Genomic DNA, 27,048 nt, shown 5'->3' on the forward strand with positions numbered 1-27,048 from the left:
GATAATGCTTAACTAAAATACATATTTAATACGTGTGTATGTGTGCATTGTTTTTGTTTTAAATTTTTAGTTTTTTTTTTAATTCTTTTTTCTTTCTTTTTTAATTTTAATTATTATTTTGGCTACTTGCAGTTTGCCCAGCATTTTTTATATAATTTAAAACATTTGTATTTAGTAGAGATTGAAACATTGTCTTACTAAATCTATGACAATTCAAAGTACACGTTCATATTATAAAGTTTCATTGCGTCGATTTCTTGGGGTTTGTTTTTTCTTTTTCTTTTTTTTTTTTTGTAAGGAAGTCTGGTTGTGTGTGTATTAGTTTCTTGGAAAATAAATACAAACACTCGTAAATTAAATGCATCAAAAATGGCAGACAGAGTTTTTTGTGTGAGTTTTGCCTGCTGCTCTGATCCACTAAATTAAAATGGCAGTTCTGGTTTTAATTTTATATATATATATACTTGACGTTCCATAAAATTATCGGGTCTGCGATTTAATATATATATAGATATATATATCGTTTTGATTATTGTGGGGCTGCAAACGCTGTGCACAATAATATTATGGGTTACATTCAAGTTCATGAGAGCTGTGAGATCTATCTCTTGAGTTCTTTTGGGATATTTTCTTGTGGTCTTTTTGTTGTTTCTTTTTTGTTTGTTTTGTTGCTGTTGTTTTGAACATTAACTTATTAAATGCTTTAGCTGTGCATATTCAAATAGATTTCAACCCAATCGCATTGCTTGCTTTTCCTACTCTTCGACTCTTTTCATGCTATTCTTTTGGCAACATTTTCAATGTGTTTTAACAATATACATATATTTATATATGTGTTTGTGTTTGTTTATGGAGTATTGTGATTTACTTTTGTTTATAACTAATCTTTAATCTTTTCGCGCCTACTCTCATATCATTGTCTCGCATTGCGCTGGCAGATCGTCGTCTAATAAAGTTCCAAAAATTGAAAAAAAAAATAATAATTAAAAATAGAAAATATTTCAACACGTGATGCTACAAATTACATAACTCTAAATAAAGAACTAACTTTCAACTAAAATTACAGTCTCAGTAAAAATTGGGTTGTTGTTGTTGTTGCAAAAATGAAATCGATGCGTCATTTGCCATATCTCTCCTCTTAAAGCCAGCCCAACAAAGTCCTTAGATCGACAAATTTTTGAACGCCGTCCAATGCTTAATCCTGGTCGGAGGCACCCGGATAATAGTACGGCGGAGGTCGCTCATATTCGGATGATGGCGGCGCCACGGGCGGATTGTGGTAGCGCGGCGGCTCGTGGTCCCAGTGTCTGTGTACGCAAAATTCAAATTGGTTACAAATATTTTTATATATATATATAAATATGGAAATGTGAGTTCTTATCGCATTGGAATTTGATTCAACGTCAACTGCGACGACTCACGCACAACACAAAAAAAAAACATTTAAAGAGAGGCAACAGCTGCGTTTAGTATTTGTTTTCTTATACCCTTGCAGAGGGCATTTTAATTTAGTCATGAAATGTGCGAAGCTCAGGAATGAAGACATCTCCAGACCTATAAACTATGATAAGTTTCCACAGCAGAGTCAATATATCCAACAGTCTCTTGGTAGATGTTCGTCTTTTTGTTGTGGCCAGTGCAAATGTCGGAACAGACCGGATCGGATCACTTTACCATTTAGCTGCCTTATAAAGAATTAGTCTAGAATTCTATGAAAAACTTGGCAACCTTGGCATTTATCAACATCAGACTCCTTTACTCTATCTCTAGGCAAACATTGCAAACATTACTACAAGGGTATTAAATCTTCGGCGTGCCGAAAATAGCCTTTCTTGCCGGCTTTCGATTAGTTGTTGGTCAAATGTGGTTTTGCTTTTAGAAACAGAAGCAGTTAGTTGCAATCGAAGGGGCAAAGTTGTAGTTATTCATGAAAGGAGAAACATTGTCAGCGCAAATGTGAAATGTGTTGAGAATGAGGCAATGAGGTGTTTCCAGTTAATGTTCTTTGGACTGGCTATATAGCAAACATGATATGATTACACACAACATTACACACACTGGCACACACAAACTGCTTTGGAGTTTTTACATAAGCAAATAATATACAGACTAGATATGTAAACCAAACCATTTGCACTTCGGATGATATGATATGCCTAAAAGAAACCATCTGTCGCCAGTGCTTTTGGCCTTGTATCTACAGCCGCAACTTTAGCGCTAAATAAAACGAAACCAAAAAATAGCAATTAAATTCGGCGGCCATTAAATGTTAGCCACAATTATTCCAGTTACTGTCTATGTCTCAGTTAATTCGTGTTAGTTATACGAGTTAGACGATGACGACTCTTAACTCTAGCTATATGCAATATCTATAAGGCGGGACACGCGACAGCGTGGCACTTACGTGGGTGCCACATCGTTATAGCGCATATTGCTGCTGCCGGCAGCTGCATCCACAACGCCGCCGGGACCACCGCCAGCTCCGGAACGTGCCACACGCGACACGCTCGGCGATGCATCCTCATAGTATTCCTGCTGTTCGCGTCGTCGATCGTACGCCTTGCGTCGCTTCTTTGGCACACTAAAAAAACAGCAGAAGAAACACGATCCGTGAATGGGAGTTAATCAATCAAAGCAGTTGGGTAGCTGCCTTCTCTCTTACTTGGCCAGTGGCACGTGCTCGCGCTCGCGCTCGCTATAGGCATCGTATAGATAGTCGCTGCTGCGTGCATTATGTGGCGATGGGTTAGCGATGAAATGAAAATGAAACACATGTGAGATGATTCCAAATTAGGCCAATCAATTGATAATGTTGAGTGTTTAATTCTAGGCAGAGCCCTGCATCGGTTTATTCAAGTGCATTCAACTCGATACTCAATCGAACCAAGATTGATGCACACGAAGTTCGAACTCGGCTCGGCTCTGCAACATGTTTGATTCAGCTGACTCGATACAGGGCTCACAATGTTGACTGTTTAATTGTAGTTAGAGCCATGCATCTGTTTATTCACTTGCATTAAACTCGACTACACAATCGAACCAACATTCATGCACACGAAGTCCGAACTCGACTCTGCCACATGTTTGATTCGGCTGACTCGAAGCAGAGCTCCCAATTCAAAGCAAGGCCATGCAAAACGAACATAACATTTCTCTTCTTCGATTACCGGACACATAACAACAGCGGACGACTTACCCGCCCTCGACAATGGCAACCGGTGGCGCCGAATACGGATCAATCTTCTTGTATAAGCACAGCAAACGATGGGCCACAAACAGTACGGGCAGGAAAAGCACGCCACAGAGCAGCACGCCCACCCAAAAACCATTCTAAAAAGAAAAACGAAATATTAATAAATATTTTTGTATTATACAAGTGTATATATACCATTGGATCGACCAGACGATGGCATATCAAGTCCACACTGCGATTATAGACCTGGGCAAGTGGCGCACATTTTCCCACGTTGCCGTGGCACTTGTCCACGACCATTTCGATATATTGCACAACCTGTTCCTTGATGTAACTAGTCAGATTTTCGCGCAGTCCACTGACATACTGTTCGCCATGAGCCCGCAGGAATACTTCTGAGCGTTCCGTTGATTCGTGCAGTTTCTTTATGGATTCACCAAATGCATTTCCGTTATATAATATAAGTTCGTCAATCTTCAATAGCTTCTCCGTCATTTTGCTTATAATGCTCTTGATCTTCTCAACAAACTCATCGTGATACCTCTGCAGGTTATAGGCCTCGTTGTAAAGGGAGGTTCGGGCCCAGTCGTAAATGCCCCACTGACTCCAGAGACTGGCTCGCAACTCCTTCAGCTGATTGGCCATTGTGGGCAAGTCCACGGGCGTCAACTGAGTGCACATGACGTCAGTGAAGACCTTGCTGTGATAGCTGGAGAGATTGCTGCCACGCAGCTCTGCCAGGTCACGCTTGTCCTTCTCCGTGAGTATGGTGAAGTTGTCCAAATTTGCCAGCGATATGGGCACCGAAGGCGTTTCGCTGATGACCTTGAAGCGCACTAGATCGTCAATATCGTATAAATCATTTTCCTGCAGCAGCTTGAAGATCGACTGGTCAGCCTGACACGCCCGAATCGCATTCGAGATGCGCAGCGGCGGCAACGGTGTCTCCGACTTGAGCTCGCTCTTTGGCAAATATCGATTGAGATCAATAATTGAATTCAGCTGGCGGAACAGCGCATTCGATTCCTGATCCCGCAGCGGCGCACATGCACCCTGGTAGGTGGCCAGACCCACAACAAAGTAAAACAGGCCAACCAGCACGACAATCGAGAATACGCAGAATATCAGCAACATGGCGCTACAATAAAGATAAGGTCCAGTTTATGGTATAAAAAGGAACAATTGTAGGCACTTACAGTAGGAGACAGGAAGCTCCCGTGCCCTTGCTGCAGCAGTCATCGCGATAGCCACGTCGGCGACGTCCACAACAGCCGCAGATCAGCGCAATAATTAGAAACAGGAGAATCTGAAATAAAATACGCGATGAGAATCGGAATACGACTAGGTTTTTTTATCGACTAGAGTGCACTTACGATTAATAACACAGAGCAGACAATGACATTGATGATGCTGCGATCAGCTCCATATTTGTCGTAAACATCTTCAAATGTCTTTGTGGATCTGACAGTATTTAGGTGAATATCGCTAATTGCCGCATCTATCATGCTGCGTATATTGTTTGCCTGTGTGCGGAACTGTTCCTGTCCATTGTGGATATCACGGATTATCGGTGGTATTAGAGGATCTATGCCAGCCTTAATCCTCTTGCCCACATATTGAAGACGATCGATCACTTCTTTGGTCGTTTTTCCACTGTTCTTCGCAATGATGTACTCGATGGCCTTTGAATAGTACGTGGTGTCTGGCAGCTGCAAATGGAGCAAGAGTTAGAAACAGATTTTGATTAAAGAATTCAAATCTCACCTGATCGAATTGTAGACACTTAGAATTGTCGAGGAACTCGATCTCCGTCTTTTTCAAAAAGTGCAGGCATTCGCGATTGCCGCACAGCACAGCACAGGCATAGTTAACGTCGCGCTTAACGCCACGAACACCTAATAATTATCGAAATAAATTAATTGTAATATAATATGAATAATAATAATTCGATTGTGTGTACCGTCGCGCAACTGTGTGCCATAGAAACGTAAATCCTTTTCCAATTTATCCACCTCCTTTATCAGCTTTTGCGCCTCTTCCATGTTCTCCAATATGCGCTTCAAGTCATATACCGCATTGGCTTCCGATGCATCCATTAGGTCCAGAAATATGTGAGTATGAGCATCTGCAAGAAGTCAAAAGATTCAGTTAATATATCAATTTGGGCTACGTCTGTATATTAGATCTTACTTGTTAGGATATCGCTTAGATGTTTGTCCATCTCGCCATAGTTATTTACGAGCAGATGATGTATGTGGTCCGACACATCCTTTAGGTAAGTGCAGGTATCCTGGCTGCCGCGTCGCATTGTCGTGGTTGTTTCCTCCAAGCCGCGATCCAGCAATCGATTGGTCGCAAATGCAATTATGACACCAAAACTAAGAATATATGAAGATCAATTAATTGCTTATTGCGTATAAACTAAGATTAGAACCTACAGAATTCCAATGATGAGCAACAAGAGCAATAAACCGCAGCAGCAGCGCCTGCGAGCGTCTTTCTGACTGTCGCAGGGCGGGCATCCTTCTTTGCAGCGTCGACAGCAGCAGAAGCAGCAATAGCAGACGCTGTGAAATAAGAAAAAAATTGTCTTGAATGAAGAACTCTTGTTGTGAGTGACTCAGCCCCAAGGCACAAATAACTTGGGCTGCAAAAATTGGATTTCTGTAACCATATTTGGTAGATGTCCATTTTGGGCAGCGATAAAGTTAGCGAGCATCTTTAATACTGCAATTCCCATGACTTGCCATATTTGGGCAGTTATAAATTAAAGATTTAAGTGTAAACTGGAGCCCCCGACTTAATTAAGGCTCTACTTACGCTATGATGGGCATGATGACTGCCAGGATAGCCAGGATAACAACCGCGATGAGCACCATCCAGTACTGCGTCAGCAGATCGCGCCAGTCATTGTTCTCCACCTTCGGGCCCAAGGCCAAATAGTTGCCGTCCTTGACGACCACGTAGCCTGCCAGGAATAGAGATTTGAATATAAGATATAATTTATAGGGTTTTCACACAGTAGCCCACCTGGCGGAATAGCGGCCTCATCCGGCAGGATAAAACCAAAGAAGTAGCGCGTAAAATTGTACACGGGATCCATGGCTTTAGTGGAGTATTTCGGCTCTTTGGTATAGTTGGCCTTTGATTTGTATTCGGTGAATTCAGCCGTGGAGAAGTGTAGCTGCCCGAGCTTCTCGTGGGCGGTGGCCACGCGCCACACCTCGGCGTTTCCCTCGTCTGCGTGAGTTGGGCTTATTAACGTGGCCAGGGCAAAGCCGGACATAATCACGCTGAGACTGCATATTGCCAAGACAAGCCCGCTTTTGTGGTGTGTCGTCTTGGACTTGAGATGTTCACCCGGAGCTGGTGTCATTCTGTGGCCGTATATCCTGTGTCTACGCTAAATGTGGCCGTCGGTCTACGCTCTTGAAATGCTTCTAACACGCTTGGCTCCAGCTTTGGTTCCTCTGGCCGCCGGCGAGCACATCCATTTCATGCGTCAGCGAACTGCAGAATAGAAACGATTAAAATAAACGTGTCTCTGAATGGGACTACACTCCCTGCTAATACGATTTTAGCATGTCCCGACCTTATTTATATGTATATTAATGCCTGCCAGGCCAGTAAAATACAAATGCATATCAATATATCATTCGCCTTGTGGGTGTGCCGCAAATGTGGCAAACGGCTTAGTCGCATTCTTATCGCTTAACGCAACGAAGAAGCACAAATGCTCAACTGCCTCCCTCGCACAAACACTCCACTTGACATCAATTAAAGTCAATAAAAAAAAATGAAGCGAACAACAATCAACGAAGGGGGCAAAGCCTCCATTTTCACTTACAACTTTGTCGATGCCACAAGAGCTTGCAAAAAGTTGCACAGAATATTTTATAAATATTTCACAAATTATCCTTAACACTCGAATAAAAATATAAAATAAATAAAAGACGCCCAAGGCTCGAACTCACGTTCTTAAGAATACGAATTGGCAGCACAAGCATTACAAAAAAAGTGCATGTCCCGAATGAGGTTCGAACTCGCGCCATTAAGATTAAAAGGAAAATATTTAAATATTAAGACAAATATGCTTCAAACGAGGCTTGAACTCAGGTAATTAATTTTTTGAGCTAGCAGCATAATGGAAAGCATTAAAAAATCAAAAAAAATTACATGCCCCGGGTGAGGCTCGAACTCACGACCTTAAGATTATGAGACTTACGCGCTGCCTACTGCGCCACCGAGGCTATATCTGCCCAAGCGGCAAACACATAATTGTACTGTGGCTTTGCTGATACGAACTGGCAGAATGTTCTCAAACAGGTTTTAGTAGGAAATATTGCAAACAAATAAATTTAGAACACGATGTAGAAATAAAAATAAAAAAAAATTTGATAATAATGATAAAAATAACAACATTGAGCAGAGTCTAAAATACTTTTAGGCCAAATACACACACACACACATGTAAGGCAGCATTATCAATGACTATAAAAGAACCACAAATGCAGACTATAAAAAACAACTGATACCGAGACTGTCTCTTGATATGCGTGCATAGAAAAAGAGAAGCACAAAGTTGAATGAACCCCATGAACTGCCCCGGGCGCAGCTGAAGGGAGCTGAACTCAAATGGACAGTGGGCAAAGGGAGCTAGTGGCACAGAAGGGTCTGCCAAGTGCTGATGATGATGATGATGAAGGTTCTGGGTGCTGGGCGATGTTTGTGGTTCCCCATTTACGCTTGCCTTGGCCTGTCGCCCCCCCTCCAACACAGAAGGTGTCGCAGCAAACACACACGCACACACATTTTAGAGCCCTGCATTCGACGCCTGCTTATCTTGAGTTTGTTTTTTATGCGCACTTTTTACTGCTGTTTGCTTTTTGCAATCGCAGCTCCAATTGACAGCTTTTCTTATGGTTTCAAGTGTCACATTAGTTAACAGCTGGTTAATTGTCTTGTCAAGCATCAGGCAAATGGCTTGTAAATGTTAAAGTATATACATACACAAATATAGCTTAGTTGATTGCGTAGACAACTTGTAAATTTAACACGCATAAGGCTTACTTGAATTCATGAGAATCGCATAGTAGGGCGATATTAAAAGCGCATTTATCATGTCAATTGCGTATATTTCGTTTTTATGTATGATTTGCAGCTCAAGCATTGGCAGACTCGTGCTCCAAATGCTCTGCACAGCAAAAATATGTATACCCACGCCTCCCGAGCTGACGAGCTGACGAGAGGAGCCGAGCATTCGAACGGCCTTGACATGAGCAGAAAACAAAGCTGGAAGCCATCGCATGGCAACTGCTGCATGGCCGGGGCAAATAGGGGCCTGAGAGGTCAACGCTATTATAAAAGCACACCACATAAGCGATTTGTTCTTGAATGCTGTGCTTCGGCCAGCAACAACAAGGAAAGCAACTAAACAAAAACAAAACAAACTCATTTGCAGACGTGATAATAATAAGCACATGCGCAGTTTGTAGCAGGTGTCGGCCAACGATTTAAGGGCGGCTGCTGTTTCCATAAAAAACTCCAAATTTCCTATATATATATATACTTTAACTCGAGCCTAACTCTTCCCTACTTTGGCCGAATAATTATTTATTTTTAAATTGTCAAGCTGGAATTTGCGAATCGATTTTTTCATATCCATAACTGTTGAAACATAGAATACTTTAAAATAGAAATGAATATGTATTAGAGAAAAAAAAAACATACATTCCCACCTTCATATGCAAATATAATACATACACACATATATATATATATATATATATATATATATATATATGTATAATCACACACAAGCATACCATGTAGAACCTAAGCTTAGTAGATTGTCCACACACTGTTTAATGCAACACTTCACTAACTAGCAAAGCATGAAAACCTGTGAGGCTCCCTTGAATTCATGAGAATCGCATAGTAGGGCTACATTTATTAAGACATTTGCTGTTGAATTTGTAGTGCAGTGAGAAGTATATTTGTTTTGCAATTCGTAACGTGCAAAACGGGTCTGTTGGGCAACAGAAAATGTTAGCTGGGCTTTAGAAACTGGCCCGATTTGATTGGGTTGCGTTGAACGAGGGCGTACTGTAGACACACACACACACATATATACAAATATGTATGTAGACATACATACATACATACAAAAAGAAAGCCAATTGGCTTGCAACTACAACGTGTTATATTAACTTATAAACAAAGTACGAAACCCTATAGGGTCTACTGGAATTCATGAGAATCGCATAGTAAGGCGATATTTAAAAATGCATTAATCAACACAGGTGAAGTCCATATATGTTGTTTTACGAAATAGACGACTCATCGAACACGCAGTAAACCAAACGAATAGCCAAACAGACGACCTACTTCTTGGAATTGAATCAGTTTATCTGTCTGATGCTGTTCGCCAAGCTTAACTGGTTTTTTACCGCAACCAGATACCTTTCGCTTAAGCAACACTCCCATATGTACTTATAAGTAGATACGACTTATTTTATAGGAAAGTGTTTGCATACATCAATATCGGATGGTGTGGCGCAGTCAGGACTAGTCATAGAATTACGACAGATATAAACAAATAATTGGAGATGAAATAAACCTGAAAAATTATATGACTTGGGTCTGACGAGTGTTTAAGAATTATTTACACATTCATATAAACACATTTACCAACTGAAATTTAGGAATTGTTTATCAGCACAAATTGCTGAGTTCCCGAGAACCGACTTAAAAAGCACACATTTAATTGAATAACTGTCGGGTTTGTTTACCAAAAAAGAAATAAAATGAAAGAAAAAAAAACACTCATATCAGCGGTTTGGCCTTGAGCTATAATGTAAATTTAAAAGAAAAACCGTGTATATACATATAATGGAATTTTTAGTAAACAGAAAAAAGTTATAAAAGCTGGCCAAAAAAAAAAAGGAGAAGCCAGGTTGATGTCAAATATTTGCAAGCCAAACACGCGCACTCGCACACGGATAGTCTTTATTTTAAGTGAAAGCGACTTGAAGCCAAGAAGTATGAATCGAACTTATTGAGGTCAAAATAAGCTGGCTTACTCTGCTCAATCTAACATTTGATTACTGCAAGCAGAGATTTGCAAGCAGGTTGCCAGTAGGTTGCAAGCAGGTTGTAAGTTGCCATGCGTGTTCAGGCTATTTGTCGCTTGTAATTCACAGGCAAAAATATAATATAAACAGGCCATGAAATATATATTTTCTTGTTTGTTAAATTAGGAGAAAAATTGTGAGCCCAAAATTAGCTATTCGTAAGATAATTCGTAGATAAGTAATTTGCGCATACCTTGCCTCTTTCAGATAAAGAAACAGCTAAGTAAAGCATTTGGAATATTTAATGTGTTAAGCATGTTTTTGTTTTTTTATATAAGCAAGTAGTCGGGAGTGACCGACTAGAAGATAACCTGGACACAATGCTGAGCTGACAATACAAACATTCGCGCTAAGGCTAGCTGTGCCTCCCTATGTATGGGAAATGCATTCTTCACCAACTTCGGAGCTTATAGTCCGATTTTTATGAAAAATCTAATGAAGCTTCAGCATGGCATACAGAACTGTGTATATACCAATCCACAAGTCTATTATACCTGCCAAAATGTGTAGTTTTTGTTACCAATATCAGATCTGTGATCCTAGAGTATAGGAGCCACTAGCTATTATAAGCACAGACTTAATCTGAAAAGAAATTTCGTGATAACGCGGTGAGCTATTGATATTTGAAGTCTCGAGCTGTGTATATCTCTAAGATGTAGCCAGATTCCAAGTTCTTGAAGCATATATACAAAATATACATATATAAGAATTAGGAAATCCCAGATTGTCTTCTGCCTGTTGCATATGCATGTCTACACATGAGCATTATGCTCTTTTCTACTCATTTCCAAAGGCTGCTTAAAACAATGTTTAAATGGAAAACTGATCTTTTGGGCGGAAGCTTAGCGCTGTTAGCTGGACGAAATCTGGTTCGCTGTCATTTGATGAACAGATATACATATATATATATTTTCATTTATTCATTTATTTACTTTTTTTTTTAAAGAACCGGTGGAAGCGCTGGTCAAGAGAAACTGGTTTGCCGGCCATGTGACTCAGCAGCTGAGACCAGAGTAACCGCAATTTTCGGTGGCTAATCAAAAGCTGACACAAAGAAATAATTTCAATTGAAATTAAGCACGCGTGCGAGCGAGACAGATGGCAAACAATGAGCGTAGACAAGTATATAGAAAATGTTGCCCATGCTCAGACCTCGACAGACAAGCAACAAAGAGCGAAGAAGAGAGAGAGAGAGAGGGGGTAGAGACGTGCAGGAAATATCAGTTACACTTGCATCAAGAGAACCTCAGCAAAAGTGCATGATTTGTGAGGTTATGGTTGGCATTACATGCATATTGGCATTGTTATACCCTGAAAGGGGTATGTTAGTTTTCACACGTAGTATGAATATTTATTGGGAATAAGAAATTTCCTTTCCCAACAGGTAATATATACATACATATATATCAGTCGACCTAGATTGGCTCAGATTGGACAACAAAATAAGCAGGCTGAAAAGGAATACTTATGGAGCAGCAAATGCCAGCTCTAGGCACGGATGAAGCATAAGCTTACAAGATAACCCAATATTAATATTTACGAGTTCCGTTATATGAGCCCTATCCTATTAACATCGCACTACTACAACGACAATGTATTCATTCTTTCGAAATCCAAAAGATAACTGTTTTTAGTTTCACATGTTTTCGCATGCACGAGGCGTGTGGAATGCAAATGTTCCCAAAAACAGAGATGTATATATATGTCTGTGTGTGTGTGTGTGTGTGTGTGAGTGCTTATGCCGGCGTCGCTTCCTATAAATACATAGTACATGCGCATAGGCCACTTGATGTGGGTTTCGGTAGCAGCTACTATATAGACGCGTGCAGCGTCTCGCATATACATATATACATGGGAATATAGGTAATGGCATTTACATCTATGTATATGTGCACATCATATGCTGCATGTATGCGTGTATTTTACACAGGTCAGGGATGTATCCGTCTCTGTGTCTGCGCATATCATAGGCATACACACAGTGAAAGCTCTTATCGAATTTCGAATAACAGAGATTTTCTAGTATGCATTGTCCACCTAGCACTGAGTTCACTGTAAGTACTGTTTTTTTTTTCATTTCATTTTTGTTGTTGCTTTTATGATGCCCTGCTTCCGATCTTAGGCTGCAGCGTGTGAGAGCACGACTGCAGTTCCATTCAGAGCACCAGTGCTCTATAATTCCTCAAAACAAAACAATATGAACAAAAAAAAAGAGAGCGTCGCAATGCGAGAGTTGCCTTCACCTCAGCCTCAGCCTCGCCCGCACCCTTACCTCACCCTCACCCTGACCAATTGTAATAAACAAGCTGAATCAGAAACGCACTCATCGCACTCACGAATAGCAACAACAAGAGTTACGGTTTTCTTTTTGTGTGTCTTTGTCTCAGCTTCTTCTCGTTACACATACATACATACATACACAGCTAAAAAAATTATCATTTGGCTGACGGCAACTTCCAAATCCAATTAGTCATTAATGCTACACACATACACTTATGCACAAAGCCAAGAACGCTGTGCATACACCTGGGTGTGTGTGTGTGTGCATGTGTATGTTACTGCAATACGAAACACTTTCTGCACTGCGACTGCAACTAGGCAACAGCCTTTAGAACGTTGGACAACACTTTCATTTTGATTGAAATTTATAAATATGATAATCTTACGAATTAAATAAATAACTGTAAGCCCACAGCTTATTTGCACAAATGTATTTGATTTGTAGTACACACTTCGTTGCCAGCGGAAGCATGCACCCCGCCCTTCCCTTGGCTGCTCTACAGCTTCCAGTGGCCTGAGTTTGCTTACGCGACCCCGTATTCTAATTGGAATTGCAGCTGTGCGTGGGTCAAACTATGTGCATACATATGTATGTAGGTACATACACATTCGCATAAAACACAATCGAGATGCGTATTTACATGCAAATATGTATGTATGTAATTTACACTGTTCTTAATATTCTTATGCACGCATTAGTATGCATATTTCAACATAAATGAAGTTTGATTGAATTTAAATTAGCAAATGCACGTGGAAATATTAAATATGTACAATTTTCTCTTCTTCATAAAAAATATGAATAATTTTTAAAGGCACAAATAAATTTTTTCAATTGGCAACTGTGTTTTCATGTACTTCATACATACATACGTATATAGCATGTGCATGTGTATGAATGTGTGTGTATCTATTGCACCGCCCGCTGCTGCTGCTGCTTCTGCTGCTGCTGCCATCACAACATTCTTTTCTTTGTTTGCACAGCGCGCAGAGCACGAATGGTGGTGGGTCTGGGTCAGTTTACATGCGACACTTTGTTTACACATTTCATAATGCAAAAATAGTATTATTTTAATTCAGAATTCGTTTGTATTCACTGGCCAATCACCTTTTGATTAAAGGGGCACTTAACACAATTTCGACAAGAATTGAGACGTCGTCGGACGTTCGTTCCGACGCGCGTACCACACAACAACTACAGCTAGAGATGATAATTACGAAAATTTCAGCAAGAGTTCAACTATCGTTTATAAGCATTGAAATATCGATATGAAAGTGACAGAGAAGCTGCGATTAGTTCCGATAATTTTTAAACGAAAGACGGTGCCTACACATGTTGAGATAAAGAAAATTGGAATGTTTATTATGTTTAGTGTTTCCATTAGTAAAAGGTATTCACTTTTTATAAGAACTGATTAATTATGCTACACTCTGTGCCGTTACACTTACGTTCTTAGCGTTTTCTTTTCTTACCGCAATGCACAAAACTTAACGAAACCGATAACCAATAAAACTGCGATGCATTTCTGTAACGTATATTTGAAATTATAATCGTTACATTTGAATGCTTGTCAACCGTTAAATTTAAATCATCAATGATTCAACTTAGTCATTCTTTCGCTTATTGGATTGAAAAATAGCCGCATCGCTCCCCACATAACTTTCACTCGGCATATTCTCAGGCAAAGATACAACACAGCTTCCGCCCATTCCGCCAGGAGAGCGGTTCTCACCACCACCTGGGCATGGGCATGAGCCCTGCTGACCACCGCCACAGGTAACAATTGGCGGCGGAACATATGGTGCACCCGTGCAAATTGGACACGAGGGCGTCGAATAAGGTCTACTGCAATCATTTTCAGTTGGATGAATAAATCAAATATACAAATGTAACACCTACTTGGTAGACCCGGCCCCGACCACGGCCATGCCAGCGGCACCGGACATATCTCCTGCCCCCGTTGTGTTGTGACGTGGACTGGGATACGGCTCGTACACCTTGTACAGGCACATTAAACGATGGATAACAAACAAGAGGGGTATAAAGAGCGTACAGCACATCAAGAGGCCAACCCAAAATGCATTCTATATTTTTGGTTAAGGTATTAAAACTTGGATACTCAATCAATCAACCCGATCATCGATTCAACACACGAAGTTCGAACTGCTCGAGCCTGCAACATGTTCGACCAACTCGAGTTAGCAACATGTTCGACCAACTCGAGTCAGCGACATGTTTGTCCTGCTCGAGCCTGCAACATGTTCGACCAACTCGAGTTAGCAACATGTTCGACCAACTCGAGTCAGCAATATGTTCGGCTTGTGTTGTATTTACGATTAGTTCGAACAGCATCGATGAAGGGCTTAATATGCAAAAGTATTCAAAAGTATAAAAAAAATACTCTACTCACAATCGGGTCAACTAGATGATAACAAATCATCTCAACACCGCGATAATATGTGTAGGCGAGCGGCTTACATTCGCCGACTTCTGTGGAACACTTGGATATAACCATATCAATGTACATATCGACCTGTTCGGAACAATATAAGGTCAGATTCCGCGTGAGTTCACTTATGTATTTCTTGCCGCGCGACTGTATAAAGGCCTCCGAGCGCAATATCGTGGAAAGCAGCACATTCACAGATTCAGCAAAATTATTATTATTGTACAAGATGAGTTCATCAATTTTGCTTAACTTCTGCCTGATGGTATCTTGAAGACCATGGATCTTGCCAACCCATTCCTTATTGTAAGCTTCCAGACTCAGGGCACAGTTGGTCAGGGCCACGCGGACATAATAATGGCCTCCATAAAAGCCCGAATAGAGATCCTTGCATATATCCCGTATTTCTGCGGCCACCGCAGTCAAGGTGTGCGGCGTTAGGGTCCTGCACAAGTTTTGAACATAGAGTGTGCTGTGGTATGACGATAAATTCCCAGATATATGATCAATTAAGAGTTTCTTTTCCTGCTTGGTGAAGAGCACAACATTGGAGAAGTCCTCTTCAAATTCATTTACTGTATCATCGGGGTCATCCAATATGCTGATGCGCGTCAAATCCGTAATATCATATGCATTGCTGTCGGAGAGCACATTGAATATGGTCTGATGGATTTGGCAGGCTTTGAGTGCATTCGAGACCTGCACCGGCTGTGGCCCGCCCAGATAGTCCATATCCTTTGGCACAAATCGGCTCAGATCGACCGCACTAGCCACATGACGGTATATATTCTCCGAGTCACTCAGCGGTGCACAGGCACCATGAAAGGCCACCATTCCGAGCATAAAGTAGAATAGCCCAACCAACACAAAAAACGAGAACACGCAGAATATCAAGATCATGACGCTGCAAGCCAGGAATAATTTATCAAATGGCGATGGTACGGATAAAAGACACGAATCACGACACGACTCCAGCACGAGCACAAACCACAATTCCTTAAAATTGTTCTATAAATATTTTTCCTACATGTACACAGTCTGGATCCGTTCCGATCACAACCGATCATGTCCGCATCTATCTATCTCTCTATTTTGATGCAAACAAGACTCTTAGTATCTCTCTCTCTCTCTCTCTCTTTCTCTCTCTCAGTCTCTCGGTCTGATATGTGGAAACCGACCGGATCGGATCACTATATGATGTATATGTTAACTAATAATCGGTCAACAGTTTCTGTACTTCCAAGTTCAGCAAAAATGGGCTACTCCCTTAGTCTATTAGGAAACTTCGGCGAGCCGAACATAATACATGTGGAAAATTTCTAATCGATTTCCGACAAGTTTTCACGGACAAGATCAAGACAAAAACAAAAGGTATATACTTTATGAGCTCGGGTTGCAATTGGAATACCCTCGCTTAATTCTCCACTTACCAAAACAATAGCAAGGATGCCAGGCTCTTGCTTAAAAAGCAGCCCAATATCAAAGCAATAATCAGAAGGATCACAATCTAAAATGGAATAAAAACGCAATGAGATGAATCTCGGAAGGTTGCGTACTTACCAATATGAGTAGGATGCAGATGGCAAGGTTGATTCGGGAGCGATCGACTGCAAACTTTTCGTAGAGACCCTCAAAGGATTTGGAGGATCTGAGTGTGTTGAAATGAATATCGCTGACAATGCGTTCGATTAGGTTGCGTATCTTGTTCGCCTCAAACATAAACACATCACGCCCCTTATTCAGACTGGTTATAAGCGGCGGCCCCACCTTCTCCAGCTGCTTGCTTATCGCGTTTTTAACATCCTGCAATCGCAGTAAGGAGTTCTTGGCTACCATGGAGAGCTTTGCATTGATGAGTTGCTTCATTCCCTCCATATATAAGGTTGAATCGGGCAACTGTTGAGGGCGACAAATTGGGTAAATCGATTGGCATTGGTATACTTTGATTGGAACCCACCTGATCTATGTGCAAGCAGGTCGTGCTATCTATATACTCAATTGATGAGAATCTTAAAAAATTGTTGCATCTCAAATTGTTGGACAAGAGGCACGCTTGAGTGGCTTCTCGCTTAACGCCGCGAACTCCTGTAAAGAAAAGGAAGTAAGAAGGACTTGCCCGACCTGGAGAGGATGCACTAGACCCAGCGTCGAGCTACCCTCTTCCCATACACATGCTTCTACTTTCCCACCTTATGAAATATACCTAAACAAGGCTCTAACCTTAAGAATATCAAGAGAACCTCTATACCAAACTGCATATATTTGGGCCTAGAAAGACTGAAGAATGGACGGAGGCAATGGAGTCATCATTTAAACTCTTCCTTCCGATCAAGATATAGGCTCAAAGGGTCAGACAGGCTATTTATCGAGCGAGTGAGTAATATGTGGGGGATGATCTTTAAACGGGGTCATCTCTTTCGATCGAAAGGCTAGACAAAAGGAAGGAACAGACAGAAGGAATTTTCCCAAAGAATTCCCGTGGCATTCCCTTGGAGAGCTAGACATATTCCGGGAAATCCTTCTGATTCGAAATGAAAATCTGTGATATTTACCATCTCGAAGCTGGCAGGTTAGAAAGCGTAACTCCTTCTCGATGCCATTCACATCCATCATAAGTCTCAGGGCCTTGGGCATATTATCGAAAATGCGCTCCATCTCTTCCACTGCGTTGGCCTCGGAAGTATCGCCCAGATCCAAGAAAATGTGATTGGGTGCCGCTGCAAATGGTAGTGAGAATTTTGGGGCCAATTAACAGAATTAATTGGGTCTTACTGTTGACCATATCGGTCAAATGATTGACGGTCTCTTCGAAATTGTTGCCAAGCAGATGGTTGATGTGAGCCGAGATATCGTTTAGGAAGCGGCAGGTATCATCAGAGCTACGCTTCATCAATTCCGTCGCTTCACCGAAGCCCTTGTCGATCAATATGTTGGCCAACAAGGCAATAATACTGCCCAGCCTGTGGGTGGGTAAGTCAATATCAAGTCCAATTACAAAATAGGCTCTCTCAATAATTACAAAAGCAAAAGTATGAGCAGCAAGAGCAGAAATCCACATAAAAGCCGACAACGGGCATCACGAGCTCCAGTGCAAGGCGGACAACCTCTCGGGCAACGTCGACAGCAACAGAAGCAACAATAACAAACCCTGCAATCAAATCTCAGATCTATTTAACTAATATCTAACTCGATTTACTCACGCAAGGAAGGGCACGATAATGATCAGAAACATCAGAAAGGAAACAAATAGGAGATGCGTCCAGTACATCCAGAGCAGGTCGCGCCAATCGTTCATCTCCGCTTTGGGGCCCAACAGCAGAGTATCCGTCGACTTCATAACAAGATAGCCTGCGAATAAAAGCCTCCAATACGTGTCAATGGACAACTCAAAGTCAAATGCTCACCATCCGGCAAAGCGGGCTGATCGGTCATCGTCCTGTTGAACAAATAGTGAGTGAAGTTGAAGACGGGATCGAGGCCCATTTTGGAATACAGTTCGGGTTTTCTGTATTGAACCTTCGATTCAAATTCGGTGTAATCCACTGGCGGCCAATGTGTTTGACCCATCTGTTCGTGGGTTGTGCCCATGCCCGAGAAACCATAACGCCAATCGGTGCCGACATCTTCCTTATTAATTGCAAAATCGCTATCGCCAGGAGTAGCTGCTCCATTCCCAGCTGCGGCATCTCCACCCCCCGCGGCGGCATCTCCGCCACCAGCGGCGGCATCTCCGCCACCAGCGGCGGCATCTCCGGCCCCTGCTGCGGCATCCCCACCCCCCGCTGCGGGAGCCGCCCCTCCACCGCCACCGCCTCCACCGGCGGCACCTCCACCGGCGGCATCTCCACCGGCGGCACCTCCACCGCCGGCATCACCATCATCTGCGGCTCTTTCAGCCTCGTCAGCGTCGTCCTCTTGGACATAATCATTGGGCCGATCAGCAGCCGTATATCCAGCGTAATTTTCATCATCCGCGTCATCGGCCATGATCCAACCTGTCAATGTGAGCAGCAAAAATCCGATAATGATCACCCGAAGAATCCATGCCTGACTTGGATAGCCCTTAGACCTCAGCTTAGCTGATTGCTTTGCCATTCTGTTGGATGTGTTCAATACGCCGCCTATCTGCTCCGCATCCGTGCATCCATTTCACGGTTCGAACAGCACAAATACCAGACCCACCGTGACCATACAACTCTGGCACAAACGCGACCGCGACAGCTCTGGCCTGGGCGTGATGTGTGTCTTGTGTATTTTTATAAAAATATACACTACGTTTTACAGTTTTTTTTTGTTGTTTTTTTTTTTAAATGTGTCAAATTGTTTACACAATTACACATAAATCAGAAAGTTAGTGTTCTCTGAATCTTACCTGCACATCCAACAGACCCGAGTCTCGCCTTGAGTTGGACGACCTTGAGTGGTCGACCTTGGTTGGACGACCTTGGTTTGACGACCTTGGTTGGACGACCTTCTTCATCAAACCAGACCCGGGTTCACACCTTGATTCGTCGAATTCCTTTTTTATTTCCAATATAACTATTAGGTTACCCGGCAGCTCTCGGTTCAAACCAACTTACATTGCGGCTAATTATGTCGACCTTTCGTAGCCTTTCCGACCTTGGTTGGTCGACCCTCTTCTTCAAACCAGACCTGGACTTGCACCTCGGTTCGTCGAGTTGCTTTTTATTTGCAATATAACTTTTAGGTTACCCGGCAGCTCTCGGCTCAAAGGAATAATGATGCAAGTGCGAGCTTAAATTGCGGCTTTTTATGTCGACCTTTCCTAACCTTTCCGACCTTGGTTGGTCGACCTTCATCTTTAGACCAGACCCGGAATCGCACCTTGGTTCGCCGAATATTTACGTAGACCTTTCCTTTCCTTTCTTCTTCGGTTTAATCTCTCGACTGCTCTCTATATTTATATTGCATTCACCGGAGCTTAATCCCCAGGAGCCAGCCCACGTCTAGTTGATGTCGTCCAAGCAATACATACTAATATGACAATTAAAATTGCTCCTGAATTTGAACTGGCGACCTTGAGCTTATTGGTTCAAAGCCCAGACTCCTAAACTCCTACTTAAAAAGCCGCGTTGTTGTTGGATGTTTTCCACTTGCAGATCGAGTTCTCCGAAAACCTTTAATAAAACTCACTTTCTAGCCAAAGGGATAATGGTTAAAATTAGTTAAAAGCAATGCGAAGCTGTAAAGCTTTTACAATCAGGAATAACTCTTAGTTGATAGTAGTAAAAATTATTACTTAAAAATTAATGCGAAGCAAAGTCTAGGCTGGTTCAAATTGTTCTTTTTCCTCTAGATAGACACGTACTTTAATTTCATGTTCAACACAATAACGACTATATAACATAACCTATAAAATAATACACAATCCATCTTAATCCTTCTTCCGTTTAACTGCCGGCGACTCTTGATCTGGCTTCGGTGCGACGGTACGGCTATTCGGCAATGGGTTCGACCGGACCTCGACCGCTGTCTCCGCCTCTTCTGTGCTGGTTTTGGATTCCGTGGTCTCCAGATCGATAACAGCACCGCCGCCACCGGGACGTGACGGTTCGCAGGGGCAGTAGGTTTGTTTCCCGCCGGTGCAGGTGATGATTGGCGGCGGCATATAGGGTGCACCCGTACAGGTTGGGCAGCTGTTGTCGGTTTGTCAGTTATCAGGCATTAGGCTCGATCGAATTAAGGTAGCTAGGATTACTTACCCTCCGATTTGGGGCTCGGGCACAACGACTACGGCGACCGCATATGCGTGCATTCTCTTCCACAAGCACATTAGCTTATGAGCCACATACAGGAGAGGCAGCAGGAGCAGTGCAGCGGGCAGTATGCCCATCCAGAAGCCATTCTGCAAAAATTATGGGAGATTAGTTCAGATTCAGATTATATATATATATATATATATATGTTATATCATGATGGCAAACAGCTTTTGACTCCAACTAGCTCGAGCGCGGAATACAAACTTGGTTCGCCTGCAACATGTTCGAGACCATACATGTATGTACTACTAGCTCGAACATGTTCGAAATGCAACTCGAACAGCTCAAATGAGTTGCGAGTCTTGAGTTGAGTTGAGTTGTTCGAGTATCGGAAAAGCGTTTCGGTTTACCCCCGAATGAGATAAAATTGTGAAATGTGACGAACCAAAGTTCGAATCGGAAATAAGAAACCGAAACCTTAGGTCTTGATTCGTGAGTCGTGTTTGGGCTTGCAGTCATGATATATCTAAAATTGATTTAACAGCCTTCTTACAATGGGATCGACCAGCCGGTAACAGACCAGATCCACACCGCGATAATAAATGTAGGAGAGTGGGGCACAGCGGCCAACGTTTCTGTTGCACTCGTCCATAATGCCGCGTATAAATTCATCAACCTGCTCGTTGACCACATCGGTCAGATTCTGACCGAGGGAATTGATGAAATGACTGCCGCGACTTTTCAGAAAGTTCTCGGCACGTATGACAGCATTGGCCAGCACAGTTATTGAGTTGGTAAAATTGCGATTCTCGTACAAAATGAGATCGTCAATCCTTAAGAGTTTCTGCTTCATCTTGGCCATGATTTTCAGTATCTTATCGGACCATTCGTAGTTATACATATCGAAATGGTAGGCTTCGTTTATCATGGCAACCCGGCCATATCGGGAGTATGAGTCCCATCTATTACTGTAGTAGATATCGTCCCGTACCTTTCTCAGACCGGCTGATATTGTGGCCAAGTTCGGAGTCAGGGCCTGGCACATATTCTCCACATACAAGACGCTGTGGTAGCCCGAAAGGTTGCCGGTGTGCGCCTTCTCCAATTTGATCCTTTCGTCTGAGGTTAGCAGATAAACAGCGGACAGATCCTCTTCGAATATTGAGTCCTTTTTATCTTCTTCCTTGCTTTCACTCATAATGGTGATGCTCGTTAAATCCTCAACCCTATAAATATTGTTATCCTTCAGCAGATCGAATATCGATTGATTTCGGTTGCACGACTTGATTGCCTTCGACATGCGCAGCTCTTCGTTAGCTTCGTTAACCTCAACATCGCTCGTTAGCCCCGCATCCTTGGTCCGAATTATGCGATTGAGATCGATGACCGCGTCCAGTTCCCGGAACAGCGCATTCTTATCGAGATCCCGCAGAGGCGCACAGGCGCCCTGATATGTCACCAGGCCCACCATGAAGTAGAATAGCCCGATCAGCACCAGAAATGAGAAGACAGCGAATATCAAGATGATGCCCCTATAAAAAAATAAACGTTATGTATCAATAAAAAATGATTTATCAATAAAAACGATATTTATCAAGAGAGCTTCAATTCTGTTAGATATCCTGTACTCAGTGGCAAAAAGTTGTTTCCCTTGCGCTTATCGAAAGATCGAAAATCGATATCTCGTAAAATCGATATATATCAAATAATCGATACATCGATGCAAAACATTTGTATCGCTTTTATCGATATTTATACATTTTAGGCTTAAATTGGATAAGTTACCACTCTTGCAGCACAATATACCTCATTTTACCCTACGCCCTCACACAGAGAGGGTTACAGGGTATACGAAATTGAGCCACATTTAAATACTTACATCAACAAGCATGTGGCTCCCGTTGGTTTGCTGCGCGTGCAGCCACAAATCAGGCCAACGGTCATTAGGATCACAATCTGAGACGAAATATCGATTGAGGATTTCAGCATAGGATTCACTTTTAAATTAGCCTCGATATTTACCACAAGCAGAAGTATGCAGACGAGTGCGTTAATATAGCTGCGGTTCTTGCCGAACTTTTCGTAGACATCCTCAAAGGACTCCGTGGAGCGAAGAGTGCGCAAATGGATGTCGCTGATCACGGACTCGATCGTTTTGCGTATATTTGTGGCTTGGATGCGGAACTTCTCACGGCCCTGGTTGATGTCATGGAGCAGCGGCGGAATCACCTGATTCATTGCCGTCTCGATTTTGCTGGCAATATCCTGAAAGCGCTCCAGCGCCTTTAGTGGTATTTTCGTGACGTCGTCCTTGATGATCTTCTCAATGCCCTCCAGAAACAGCGACGTGTTCGGCATCTGAAAGCAAACTCAAAACCTGACTCACTTGGCCACAATTTGAATAAAAGCTCCGACTTACATTATCCAAGTGCAGGCAATTCGATGTATCAACGAATTCCAATTCCGAATTCTTTAAGAATTGTTTACACCTGTTATTGCTAATCAAATTGGAACAGGCGTAGTTCACGTCTCGCTTGGCGCCTCGCACACCTTCAATAAGGAATAGCTTAGAAGTTTTCTAGTCGCAGGTGCCCAACTAGCAGATACCCTGTAGCCTCTTACAAAACAACCTAGCTGACATACTTTCTTGATTATCCTTGGTATTTGTTGTCTGATCCCTAATGCTGGCAGACCCAAGGGCCAAAGGGCTAAACTTCACAAACTGAAACTATTCAATATTTCTCTAAACTAAATGGAAGTCTACTACATATCAAATTAGGCTCTATATTTCGATATAGGTTCGAAGAAACTTGTCGGTGAATGTGAATGCCGTGTTTCCCCTTGTTTCACACTTCTCGAGACATGGATCCTTTGATAACTTCGGTATTTATAGTCCGAGCTTAATGAAACTTCTAGGACTATATCATGTACCAGGTTCTACAAAGTTCTTCTATAGATTCTAAGAAAGTTATCGATAAATTAATATGCTGTCTTCTCCCTTCTTTCACACTATTCGCGATTCGGATCCTTTGATAACTTCGGTACTTATAGTCCGAGCTTAATGAAACTTTTACGACTATATAAGGCATACAAAAATATGTACAGGGTTCTACCTTTAAAAAAACGTTTCTTTTTAAGTGGAATATGGAAAGTGTGCAAAATGTGAAATATTACTAATATGTACGTACTATAAGAGAACCTAAATACCATATTAGATGCATTCAGCTCTAAAGGTATTCGAGCTAAGCTTAAGAAAGCAAGCCTCAAAACCGATTTTTATCGATACAGGAGTTATCGGAAAAAGGAAGAACAACGGAAGGCGAAATTTCAAGTCTCGAAGATGTCTTAGAGACGGACAGAGGGACATGTTTAGGTCCAAGCCTAGGCTAGGCTTACGGTATAGAGAAGAAGAAGCATTTACCATCGCGTAGCTGTGTCGTATAGAAGCGCAGGTCCTGGTCCAGCTGTACCACCTGCTTCATTAGAATTCTGGCCTCTATCATATTATCGAAAATGCGCTCCAAATGCTCGACGGCATTGCTCTCGGAAGTATCCGCCAAGTCCAAGAATATGTGATGATGGGCATCTGTGAAGTTCATGCGGATTAGTTCTCATTTAGTATTTGGTATTTCGGTGGGCTTTACTGTTAAGCAAGTCGGTCAGATGGGCCTCCAGCTCCTCATAGTTGTAGACGAAGATGTGGTGAATGTGCGCGTTAACATCCTCCAGGAAGCGACAGGTGTCTTCGTTGCCACGACGCACCGTGGACGCCGTCTCAGCCAGGCCGCGGTCCAGCCCCCGATTCGACGTATAGCCAATGATGGCGCCAAGCCTGAAATACATTTCAAGGTTTCATTACAGGCCATTTAACCCATTTCCAGCTGCACCTACAAAATGAATACGAGCAACAGCGCCAGGATCACAGCACAAATCAGGGCCCTTCTCTTGTCGTTCGCCTCGTCGCAGGGAGCACATCCGCGCTTGCAACGGCGACAGCAACAGAAGCAACAATAGCACACGCTGCAGGGTGGAACAGAAAAAAATACTGTCTTCGGCTAGCCGAAGCTTTGATACCCTTCTAGATAGAGAGATGACTGAAGATATATATATAGATATATATGTGATTTAGTATACTCTGTGTCAAGCCTTGTGACGAGCTAAGTGAAAGATATTTGAATAGAAAAAGTTTCTCACTTCTCGACCGATCGTTCCTATGACATATATATATGATATAGTGCTTCGATTAGATCGATAGCTTAAAGAGTTAGAGCTCGGTTTGCATGGAAAGAGACAGACGAACAAAATTACCCTACTCTCTAGAAGGGTATAAGTATGCCGAAATTTGGGGCTCTGATATACTCACGCGAAGAATGGAATCAGTATTATGAGAGCTACTAAGATTATGACCCAGAGTATGAGCAAAAAGTACTGTCCCAATAGATCGCTCCAGTCGTTGTCGACAACCTTGGGACCCAGCACCAGGGTATCGCCATTTCTCACCGCAAGATAGCCTGCCCGGAAGCGAAAGATTTAGCAGATCAGAAGTTTAGCCAAATGGTATAAATGGGTAACTTACCGCGCGGCAAGGAGGGCGTGTCGGTGATGGTGTGATCGAAGAAGAATTGCGATAGATTGAATGCGGGCTTGATGTTCCAACTGGTGCGATTCAATTCGCTAGTATAACGAATTTTCGACTTGTAGGCTGTCAGATCAACGGATGGATAATGCTGCTGTCCCAGCTGTTCGTGCGTCGTGCCATGCCCCTCGTTCGTGTCGTGCCATTCCTCGCCAGCAACCGGTCCGATCAGCGTGAACAGCACCAGGCAGCTAACGATACCAACCACTCTAGCATATCGACTAAATTTAGTATAACCAATTGAATAGCGACGTGGCCGTGCCTCAACAGCCATTCCCCGTCTATTGCTTGGAACTTATTAGATGATGAGAGCTCACAAAGTGCTTGGGCACATGTATGGCTAATATGAACACATAAAATTTTGCTGCACATGCAGAAATTCACTAAACAGTGTCGCAAATAAGAAACGCTTTGAAATTGTGATTTATCAAAACAAGTGAAATGTACAAAATATGTCAAAACAATAACAGATCAATTTGGCCCAGACTAGGCCAAAAGGATACGTGATGCCAGCTGTGGCATGGTTCAAAAATTTCTAATTTATGCAAACAGGCGACAAAATCCTTGCTGATCTTTGCTTTCCTTAAGGTTCTTACAGCTGTCTAATTATTCTGAGCTAACTTCTGATATCTTTAATACCAAAAACTGAAGCTATTTTCCTATTTCCTTTCATTTTTGGCAAAAGTAAGTCTAATCAAATAATAATAAGACACTATACGAGTGCACACATACCACGTTTCGTGTCTTCAGCTCCTTCTTCGAGTTAAGGCACCTCCAATCGATATTTATCGATTTTGAAGCAAATACGGCGTAACTGGCTAAGTAAACAGAGCTTGTTCTGCGTGCGCGGAAAGCTACAAAAGAAATAGTTACTCAGATGGTTAAATCGATCTGATCTAGATTATATATATATGTGCTACAATAGCAGTTATTAGTCTAACAGTTGGTAAAGTCTATCTGATCTGGATTATATATATATGCACAGACTAGATTATGTGTAAACATGTCTTTAAAGATCTGAACAAAATCTTAAGCTGGCCGGCTTACAGCTCGCTGTTGAATCTTACACTAAACATTCGACTTGAAGCCTGACAGCTTAAGATTTAATTTATATACAAATTGGCATTTGAAAATTAAAATTAAACGATTCTTATAACATTATCATTGGTGCTCTTGTAGGATTTCATCAAACCATATCTTTATTTGTTACACATTTGTTGTTGTTTTTGTTGTTGTTGTTAATAATTCTTGGTTGATTTGCTAATTTCACATTATTTGTACATACATTTAGGTTTTACATTGTGTATATATATATATGCTAATACATATATACATATATTTATTTAATTATTTATTTGTTATGCATGTGTTGAGCATAGCAATTAGTTTGTCATCTATGTTAAATAATTTACATTAGAAATTTGGTTTCAGTTTTACATTGAACTGCGTTACATTAATTGCGCTTCAAAATCAAAAATATATAAATATATATATATATATATATATATTTGTTGTGAAACTTTACAGCTACTTAAGAGCTAGACACATATGCACTGGCTTATTTAATTATTCTGCCTAAGCCTGGATAGTTTTAAAAACAATAATATTATTATGCGATTGGTTGTTGTTTTATCAAATT

General features: G+C 41.9%; 3 protein-coding genes, 1 long non-coding RNA gene and 1 other non-coding gene across 11 annotated transcripts; 1 reads left to right on the forward strand and 4 right to left on the reverse strand.

Moving 5' to 3' along the window:
• Positions 1-122: 122 nt before the first annotated feature.
• On the reverse strand, positions 123-13,791 carry LOC115762683 (prominin-like protein). 6 transcript variants are annotated; one of them, XR_004017819.1, is made up of 15 exons: positions 13,715-13,791; positions 6,224-6,703; positions 6,014-6,161; positions 5,632-5,760; positions 5,384-5,571; positions 5,154-5,318; positions 4,958-5,088; positions 4,567-4,902; positions 4,390-4,499; positions 3,389-4,331; positions 3,197-3,330; positions 2,663-2,722; positions 2,405-2,581; positions 1,049-1,307; positions 123-946 (listed from the first exon to the last, which is right to left on the reverse strand). XR_004017819.1 is itself a non-coding variant. In XM_030705005.1 (14 exons), the coding sequence occupies exons 2-14, from the start codon at positions 6,567-6,569 to the stop codon at positions 1,196-1,198; spliced, it is 2,976 nt and encodes a 991-aa protein (XP_030560865.1). In that variant the 5' UTR covers positions 6,570-6,703; positions 13,715-13,791; the 3' UTR covers positions 123-1,195. The 6 variants fall into 6 exon arrangements, 5 of the variants coding, with proteins under 5 accessions (XP_030560865.1, XP_030560863.1, XP_030560864.1 ...); XM_030705005.1 differs by having other exon boundaries at positions 123-1,307; positions 2,663-2,719; XM_030705003.1 differs by having other exon boundaries at positions 123-1,307.
• Positions 7,371-7,443, reverse strand: Trnam-cau. Its single transcript has one exon. It is a non-coding gene; the product is annotated as a tRNA-Met (tRNA).
• Positions 10,446-11,927, forward strand: LOC115762684. Its single transcript, XR_004017820.1, has 3 exons — positions 10,446-10,549; positions 11,273-11,646; positions 11,711-11,927. It is a non-coding gene; the product is annotated as an uncharacterized LOC115762684 (long non-coding RNA).
• Positions 13,792-14,142: 351 nt separating the features above from the next.
• On the reverse strand, positions 14,143-19,363 carry LOC115762740 (prominin-like protein). Of its 2 annotated transcripts, none has more exons than XM_030705077.1 (11): positions 18,458-19,363; positions 18,254-18,401; positions 18,073-18,201; positions 17,826-18,013; positions 17,606-17,770; positions 17,011-17,138; positions 16,614-16,949; positions 16,484-16,560; positions 15,018-15,957; positions 14,507-14,691; positions 14,143-14,449 (listed from the first exon to the last, which is right to left on the reverse strand). In XM_030705077.1, exons 1-11 carry the CDS (start codon positions 19,146-19,148, stop codon positions 14,212-14,214), a joined length of 3,225 nt encoding a protein of 1,074 aa, XP_030560937.1. In that variant the 5' UTR covers positions 19,149-19,363; the 3' UTR covers positions 14,143-14,211. The 2 variants fall into 2 exon arrangements, with proteins under 2 accessions (XP_030560937.1, XP_030560936.1); XM_030705076.1 differs by having other exon boundaries at positions 14,144-14,452.
• Positions 19,364-20,351: 988 nt separating this feature from the next.
• On the reverse strand, positions 20,352-25,866 carry LOC115762637 (prominin-like protein). Its single transcript, XM_030704940.1, has 11 exons — positions 25,350-25,866; positions 25,137-25,284; positions 24,665-24,793; positions 24,418-24,605; positions 24,195-24,359; positions 23,193-23,323; positions 22,796-23,131; positions 22,653-22,729; positions 21,327-22,305; positions 20,777-20,919; positions 20,352-20,710 (listed from the first exon to the last, which is right to left on the reverse strand). The coding sequence occupies exons 1-11, from the start codon at positions 25,681-25,683 to the stop codon at positions 20,449-20,451; spliced, it is 2,892 nt and encodes a 963-aa protein (XP_030560800.1). The 5' UTR covers positions 25,684-25,866; the 3' UTR covers positions 20,352-20,448.
• Positions 25,867-27,048: the final 1,182 nt, after the last annotated feature.

Source organism: Drosophila novamexicana, unplaced genomic scaffold (genome assembly GCF_003285875.2).
Source record: "Drosophila novamexicana strain 15010-1031.04,08,12 unplaced genomic scaffold, DnovRS2.1 tig00000644-arrow-pilon, whole genome shotgun sequence".
NCBI lineage: Eukaryota > Metazoa > Arthropoda > Insecta > Diptera > Drosophilidae > Drosophila > Drosophila novamexicana.

What these genes read in the sequence shown, in the direction of transcription:
- LOC115762683 (XM_030705003.1), bottom strand. Translation starts at nt 6,569, where the DNA reads ATGACACCAGCTCCGGGTGAACATCTCAAGTCCAAGACGACACACCAC. An exon ending in AGTGTCTACAATTCGATCAG is followed by an intron (nt 4,903 to 4,957) that starts GTGAGATTTGAA and finishes CTCCATTTGCAG; the next exon opens with CTGCCAGACACCACGTACTA. An exon ending in TATAACGATGTGGCACCCAC is followed by an intron (nt 1,308 to 2,404) that starts GTAAGTGCCACG and finishes TTGCGTACACAG; the next exon opens with ACACTGGGACCACGAGCCGC.
- LOC115762740 (XM_030705076.1), bottom strand. Translation starts at nt 19,148, where the DNA reads ATGGCAAAGCAATCAGCTAAGCTGAGGTCTAAGGGCTATCCAAGTCAG. An exon ending in CTGCTCATACTTTTGCTTTT is followed by an intron (nt 18,014 to 18,072) that starts GTAATTATTGAG and finishes ACCCACCCACAG; the next exon opens with GCTGGGCAGTATTATTGCCT. An exon ending in AACCTGCCAGCTTCGAGATG is followed by an intron (nt 17,139 to 17,605) that starts GTAAATATCACA and finishes TTTTCTTTACAG; the next exon opens with GAGTTCGCGGCGTTAAGCGA.
- LOC115762637 (XM_030704940.1), bottom strand. Translation starts at nt 25,683, where the DNA reads ATGGCTGTTGAGGCACGGCCACGTCGCTATTCAATTGGTTATACTAAA. An exon ending in ATACTGATTCCATTCTTCGC is followed by an intron (nt 24,794 to 25,136) that starts GTGAGTATATCA and finishes TCCACCCTGCAG; the next exon opens with CGTGTGCTATTGTTGCTTCT. An exon ending in CCCGAGCCCCAAATCGGAGG is followed by an intron (nt 20,711 to 20,776) that starts GTAAGTAATCCT and finishes AACCGACAACAG; the next exon opens with CTGCCCAACCTGTACGGGTG.